Source organism: Pinus tabuliformis, chromosome X (genome assembly GCF_031772625.1).
Source record: "Pinus tabuliformis cultivar Carrire ecotype Pingquan chromosome X, CPIR1, whole genome shotgun sequence".
In the NCBI taxonomy this organism is placed as follows: domain Eukaryota; kingdom Viridiplantae; phylum Streptophyta; class Pinopsida; order Pinales; family Pinaceae; genus Pinus; species Pinus tabuliformis.
In genome coordinates, this window is record NC_142308.1 from 1,244,015,703 (window position 1) to 1,244,023,144 (window position 7,442).

Sequence of the window (7,442 nt, forward strand, 5' to 3'; positions counted from 1 at the left end):
CATTGATATTTATAAAGATGCATAACACATACTAGTTTACATCATAGTTATTCAATAATATATATGAATGCCTATTATTATAATGTGTTAAGTGAAAATAATTATAAACATATTATTGTTATTAAGTAATACAAAACTATCATACCAAAAGCCATGCCCATTAACACTTTTATATATAAACAACAGATGTAGCTAGATAAATAAATAGAATCATTGACATCTTATATTTATTTATTAATTTTTTTGAAGATTAATCAATAATTAAACAAAATGGCTCATTATTAAAACTTTTAGCTGATGATTTGTATTATTTCTTTTTCTCTCTCTATATATATATTATTATTTATTTGTGCTAAATTCATGCACATTTTTAAGTTATACTATTTAGTTCAACTCCAGCCTCTGGAATTTTGGCGGCTTCTGAAATTTTGGTGTTTAGAATCAATTTGCCATAGTCCCACCCATATTGTTCAATAATTAACACACTTATAAAATATTTTCATTTTTCTTATTTTTGTCTGAATCTTAAATTTGCATTGAAGATATCTTGCTAAATAATATCGTGCTGAAATGTTTCCCTCTTCAATTAAGATTTCATAATTTTTCCCAAGCGACAGCATTCCTGTTTTCAGCTACCATCCAGGATGGACCTTGGGGTTTAATCAATCATTAAATAATCACAACAAAATTAAAAGAGAAAAGGGCAATTTTTATCTTATATAAATTAATGCACAAGATTTTATTGTTATATTTACAAACATTATATTCGTTGCTGCATGTACACATAGCAAAGGGATCCATCCATCATAAACTATCTCAAAATAAACAAATTCTCGACTCATATTATATATATACATGCAGCTGAAGGACTCCTAGCTACTTCAACAACTGCTGAACCCATGTCAAAGCTGTGTTTCTGATATGGATTACAGAAACATTTCCTAATTTAAAAGTTTAAGATGAAAATTGACTAAGGTAAAACTTTGGCCCTACAACATGGGCAATGCTGATTAGTATCCAACCACGGAATTAAGCAAGATGAGTGAAACTTATGGCCACATGTAAGATGGATAAGCACCTGATTCAGTTTGAAACATTCTAAGCAAACAGCACAATCCTCTGTTTCCGAAGCACTTGATTTTAACTTCAACCAAGAATTTCCTTCTTTTGTTTCTGGTACATATATCTCTTTTCTTAGAAGATCAATACATGTTTTACTTGTTGCCACAGAAGTTGGCTGGATATCTCTAACAAGCTCCGATGGTTCCCTTGCTTCAGCAATCAAACCACCAACATAAACCTGTTCTCTATTATTAACCCGCCTAACATGACTATCCCTGCATGTAAATAAAAGATTTTACCAAGATCACTATCCATCTGTTAGGTTATAAGGACAAATTAAACATCAAACCCAAACAAATTCTCACCAATCTACAGTCTTAAAGGCTTTTTTAATATAAAACAGCTTCATATACACAGTTCTTGGAGTTGAGAATAATTATACAAACCTCCTATTCGATGTTGATGATGCCCTCAGTCTCTCCTCCAATCGTTCCCGTGCCTCCAGTATAACTTCATTGAGGTTATCATTATCATTCTGGTCTGTCTGGTACAGGGTTATAGGTCTTGTCTGCCATAAGAATAAAATGTTACTCGTCTTGCTATATGTGGATATATACTTGAGAAAAGGATCGATATGGCATGATCTCTCTGCCTTGACGTTCACTCAACATTGCAAGTTTCTTAACAGTGGAAATGGAAAGATAATTCAATTCCGATAGCCTCTTTTACTTAAAAACTTTAAATTTAAAATATATAATCCAACCCTAGGTTTTAATCCCAATAGCATGATATTATATGCTGACAAATACACCAAATGCATATGACATACAAAGAAAATTTCTAGTCTACATGATATCAGAGGGAGCCACAGGAATTATGAGCTCAAAGCCTTTGGTTCCTAATTTCAAAGAATACCAACAGACGTGTCTACAAATGATACCCATGCTTTCAGAAATTTGTGATCAGAGGTGAACAGCTACCCATTAACCTTTAGACCAAACTCCTAGCGATTGTAATATAAGATAAAGGTGACTCAGAAATTTGTGATCAGAGGTGAACAGCCGCCCATTAACCTTTAGACCAAACTCCTAGTTACTGTAATATAAGATAAAGGTGACCCCTAAAACTACTGACTATTTTCCTAAGTTCTACATGAAGATCTCACAATTCTGCCTGAGTTTATGCCCTGTATGCAGAAAATAGAAAGGCAGTTTTGTAAAACTATGTAAGCTAGCAGAATTGTAACTTGTATCAAAGTTTGAAAGAGACATCCAATCTCAAAGGTCGAGAAAAACAGGAAAAATAGATGCAAGAAATATATAAAAGGAATCTCAACAAATTGCATTAACAAGAAACTAATAAGAGGGTAACTTAATTAGTGTCCCATACAATCAATCAATTGACAGACCATCAGACATGGCAATGAAGAAAAACAATTCCAATAGAGCCTCTAAAGGAAACCTGGGCTTAGCTAGGGCATGGAGTATTCAGCGATCATGAAAGAAACATAGCAAGGTTCATCTACCAATTCTGAGGCCATAACTCCAATAACCCAGTGGAACTGGCTGCATGGATATGTGGATTTGGCCAAGTTTGGGATTTAGGCGTAATTCCATTCTTATTAGGTACAAGTGTTTTCACCATAGGCAATTTGATTATCATGGTTTATCCATTTACAATTTATCTCATATCAATCTCAGTGATGGGTCACGCCCCAATTCACTCAAAACAGCAAGTATAAGTCTTACACTCTTTCTGTGAAAATTTCCTCAACCCACTCCAATCGCTTCAAAAAATAGATTACTACACTTACAATTTCAACTAACACTTACATTTCAACCCAGTGCTACAGAAGAAACCGTGTATACAACCAAAATATACTTCATAAAATACATCTTAAAATCCCAGAACAAGTACCGAGAGGTTGGACCATTAGTTGCCATTGCTCACAAATAGAGAATGAGAAGTCTTTATGAACACCAATACTCTTTGCACACTTACCTAATTAAAAATGTTCCATTGTTTTTCATCACGATTAAGAGCCAGAGATATTTCTAATTTTTCAAGCTTTAAAAACACTACAGGATCAAGAATCAAGACTGAAACTTGTAGGAATCCATCCTTTTTTATGTATGGACACTGAAAAGAAAAGAGTAGATTTTCACTCATTTATCGAATGACAACATATATTTGGGAAGTAACATGTTTATAAGAGGGCAATTGGCATATCAAGGGATATTTGGATAACTAAAAAGTTTGTTGCGTACTTGGATAATTAAAAAGTGAGTTTGGTTTCGGAATTTTTCGTTCGAATTTGATAAAATAATTTTTATTCAAATCATGTTATGGTATTTTGTTATTTGAGCTTTATTTTTGAATGTAAAAATAGATTCAACATTCTAAAAAAATTTAGACCATTCTGATTATACAAAATTTACAAATCAAACTTGTAATTCCAACGCATTTCTATTGCATTTAAACCAAATTTTATCGAAATATATATTGAAAAAGCTTTCAAAACCTAAAAAAAATAGATATAAGATGAGTAATAAGTTGAGGACCGTATGGGTAGGCCTTGCTAGCTCTTCAAGAGCAGTAAAGGTAAACTAATGGAATTTTAAAATTCATCTCTTAACGGGTGGCTTTGATGATTTTTTTTTGGAAATGGAGATTCAGAAAGTGTCTCTGTTCATCAAGACTACAATAAGCAAAATTGTGAATAAATATAATGTGGTGACTGAAATTTCACAACAGAGTGTGAAACTCTCAAACCACTATGCGAACATTGATACCCAATAAGCATGATGTTACCCGTAAGCAGTGAGCTTCGCCACCTGTAAACCAAGATGTCAAAAAAGAGTCATCAATGTTATTTGGAAAGTTCAAATAATGGCAAAGGAATCTTTCTCAACGCATCACCAAACCAATTATAATTTTCCTAAATGGAGCTAACCATACAAACACATACCTTGGACTAATTTTATGTATACAGACAATATAGGTTCCAAACCTCATCACCACCATTCCCACCATTGTACCAATTATAATTTTCCTAAATGGAGCTAACCATACAAACACATACCTTGGACTAATTTTATGTATACAGACAATATAGGTTCCAAACCTCATCACCACCATTCCCACCATAGACAATGGTAGAAGCAATTTTTCATGACCAGAGATTACTGTAGAAGCCATTTTTGGTTATAATGAAAGGGTAATCATGTCCCCCGAGAAAATGAACCACAAAAGTCTTAGGAACAAAGACAATCATCGGGGTTTTGCTCATTTATCTTCATAAAAAAGTCGGCTCGTTTATTTTAACAAAAAACCCAGTATTTTCAGTCACTTTGGTCTATACTTATGTGGATGTCAGATAAGTATGAGCTCTGAGTTTCAGTTGTCAAATTCAAATCTGTTACAGAGGTATCTACCAACCAACTGATCCTGCATGACAAAGCAATTCAGCAAAACCACCGATCAAAGAATTGAGACATTACCATTGGATTGCTTGCAGCTCCGCGATCATCAAAGGGCACGGCACGCCTTGTCTTTCCAGCGGCCCAAGAATTCTGGCTATGATTTGAAGAGACATCTCCGCGATAAAACCGTCGACGAGCGTGCACCGCTAACAGCATTCCAGCTACTGGAATTTCACCCAAAACAACTGAAAATTCACCCGAAGTAATGTGGTCGGAATGTCAAGACTCTATCAATCCCCTGCCTTCCTACTATATATATCAGGTCGCTGGTTTTGATCAGGTCGCTGGTTTTGATTTGTTTTTATAATGTTTTTAATTAGAAAGTAAGTATATTTGGAATAAGATTTTTAGAATTTTAATTTAATTATTTATAATTATTTAGGGATAGGGATTTAAGTTTAGTTTAATATTTTAAATAAAAAGTTGAGATTTATTTTTAATAAAATGTGGTTATTTTTAATTTACTTTTTTAACAGAAAAGTGAAATGATATTTTAATTTTCTCTCAACTAAAAAAATATAGTCTATGGGATCATTAGTGTTTTTGTTTTTCACCTTTTGCAATTCAATCATTTTCTTATTCAAATTGATAATGCGCTGGTCCAAGCTTCTACCAATTCTCTGGTTGAAAAGACATTACCAAGGAATCCATTTTAACATATTCTCATAACTATCCTTCTTGATGTCTCTGAAAACATCACATTCCAAAATGAAATGTTTTTAAGTTTCAAATGAAAATGTACACAATTGTTATTCCCAAGTTTTTTTTAGTTATTTTCCACATCTAGTTTCCCAAGTAATATGATTGATTATTAAAAAAATGTTGAATAAACACGTGCCATATGAATTGAGTTATGCGTTTTTAGGCATGTGGTATCGATAAACCATGATATTGACCTATGGTTTTGCAACAAAACCTATTTACATATTAAGAATCTCCATTGTAAGGTGGGGATAAATGTTTATAGTTAAAAATTTTGATACAAGTGTTTTTAAAGGTGTAGTCTAAGCTATAGACGAAATGACTTTTTTCACGATCATTTTTTGGTTAATTTTTATCAAAATCTAATAGAGATTTTTAAAAACTTGAGTTTAAATTGTTTAATCTGCATAATTCAAGTGCCCCTAGAGTTTTTCAGAGTGCTGAATCCATTTATGCATTAAAAAATGTATTTTAAAGAACAAAGAATCTTGAATTTGTATTCCCTGATTTTTGTGAAATTCGATAAAAAATGTTATTTCGTCTATAAGTTTTTTTTTTGTTTTTGTTTGTTTGTTTGTTTGTTTGTTTGTTTTTTTTTTTTTTTTTTTTTTTTTTTTTTTTTTTTTTTTTTCAGAAGAAAAAGTAGTATATGATTTATATTATGTTGAGAAAAACAAAACTGATATATACAGAAAATGGTGGACTTTTTGTCTAGGATTATGCCCTTATATTCTATGGATATTACATCAGTGGCTCATCGTTGGCATACAAAAATTATTAGCAAAATTTTATGGACTATGAGGGTAGTCGAAGACCTGTAGATCAGAGATAATATCCAAAAATAAAGGTCTTATCGCATACCAGAAACATGTAAACTTTAAATGTCGGGCATAGAGAAGGGTTGTATATCATATGTATAGGAATCCATAGAGATGACCAGATGCCATATACCGATTGGAGCATGCATTCCTTTCTTTGATAACACATCCGCTTGAACATTTTGATTGCGCTTTATATGTTGGATAGGAAAAGTAGCAGACTTCCATAGAGAAGCAATCCTGCCCAGCCATCCTGTAAGGCTGTCATTTGTTATTTTTTGCTTGCCTTTCACATGTTCTATGATAATTTTCGAGTCCCCATATACATTTATAGGTCCAATATCCATGAAAGTACAGAAAATGAGAAGGCCATGCAGGGCCATGGCCTCTGCCTTGTTATTTGACCCTTTGCCACCATTCCAGTATATGGAGAATTGGAGATCATTTGAAATACCTATGTAAACACCACAAGCGCACATGCCATCCTTTGCCGCACCATAGAAGTGAGCTCTTGGGAAGATGAGCTACTGTGGCATTATTTGTAGAAAGGAGAAGTAATATGGAATAATCTTGTCTATAATGCTTCCAAAACTCTCACTACTGTTTTGGAAGATTCTTTTGTTCCTCCACTTCCATATGAACCAAATAACTATCAATGGAATGGGACGCCAGATAGATTTTTGTGAACCCCACCATTCAAAAGCTTAAGTTATGGAAGGATGTGAAACAGCAGAAAAACCAAAGTAAGAAGCCAAATTCATCCATAAGTTCTGAGTTTTTGGGCAATTTAAAAACATATGTAGGTTATCTTCTGAATTGGCAAGGCAGATCATGCAAATTACTGGTCCCTGCCAGCTCCTTTTCTACAAATTATTCTAGGTGAGATTTTTATTATGATAAACTAGCCACGAAAACAAGATGATTTTTATCGGACAATTGGCCTTCCATAGGGCTAAAGGGAAGATTTTCCGGGAGGACTCCCTTTGTTGTTGTATCAAAGAGAGGTATATGTCTCTTACTAAAATACTAGACCTTTCTTTCTTTGCCTGCCATTCAATACGATCTCTGTCTTCAGTTTTATAAAAACCCGCATTCCTCATATTCCAAATAATTCTATTCCATTGGGCAGTGAATTCACCTTCTGGGCCCAGATCTCTATTTGTTTTCCATATCGGGATGGCATTCTTCCAACCTTCTATTACCTGTGCCCAATAGAAGATACCCTTTTGGTGTAGTAACGTGAGACGTTGTGGGGTGATAATAGGGTCCATTTCTACTCCCTTAATGGCTTCCAGACCTATAAGGTCGTTGTTACCATTTTGAAATTTCCATATGAAGTTCCTGCAGAAAAAAGGAAGAATTTTCTGGAAGCTCCTCC

At 33.6% G+C, this 7,442-nt stretch overlaps 1 protein-coding gene across 3 annotated transcripts; it reads right to left on the reverse strand.

The window, feature by feature from the left end:
• Positions 1-822: 822 nt before the first annotated feature.
• Positions 823-4,835, reverse strand: LOC149144477 (putative E3 ubiquitin-protein ligase RHY1A). Of its 3 annotated transcripts, none has more exons than XM_089448772.1 (3): positions 4,563-4,835; positions 1,509-1,606; positions 823-1,337 (listed from the first exon to the last, which is right to left on the reverse strand). In XM_089448772.1, exons 1-3 carry the CDS (start codon positions 4,698-4,700, stop codon positions 971-973), a joined length of 603 nt encoding a protein of 200 aa, XP_089304898.1. In that variant the 5' UTR covers positions 4,701-4,835; the 3' UTR covers positions 823-970. The 3 variants fall into 3 exon arrangements, with proteins under 3 accessions (XP_089304898.1, XP_089304897.1, XP_089304899.1); XM_089448771.1 differs by having other exon boundaries at positions 1,509-1,630; XM_089448773.1 differs by lacking the exon at positions 823-1,337 and having other exon boundaries at positions 1,606-3,896.
• Positions 4,836-7,442: the final 2,607 nt, after the last annotated feature.

What these genes read in the sequence shown, in the direction of transcription:
- LOC149144477 (XM_089448771.1), bottom strand. Translation starts at nt 4,700, where the DNA reads ATGCTGTTAGCGGTGCACGCTCGTCGACGGTTTTATCGCGGAGATGTC. An exon ending in GAGCTGCAAGCAATCCAATG is followed by an intron (nt 1,631 to 4,562) that starts GTAATGTCTCAA and finishes TTCTTATGGCAG; the next exon opens with ACAAGACCTATAACCCTGTA. An exon ending in TCATCAACATCGAATAGGAG is followed by an intron (nt 1,338 to 1,508) that starts GTTTGTATAATT and finishes ATTTACATGCAG; the next exon opens with GGATAGTCATGTTAGGCGGG.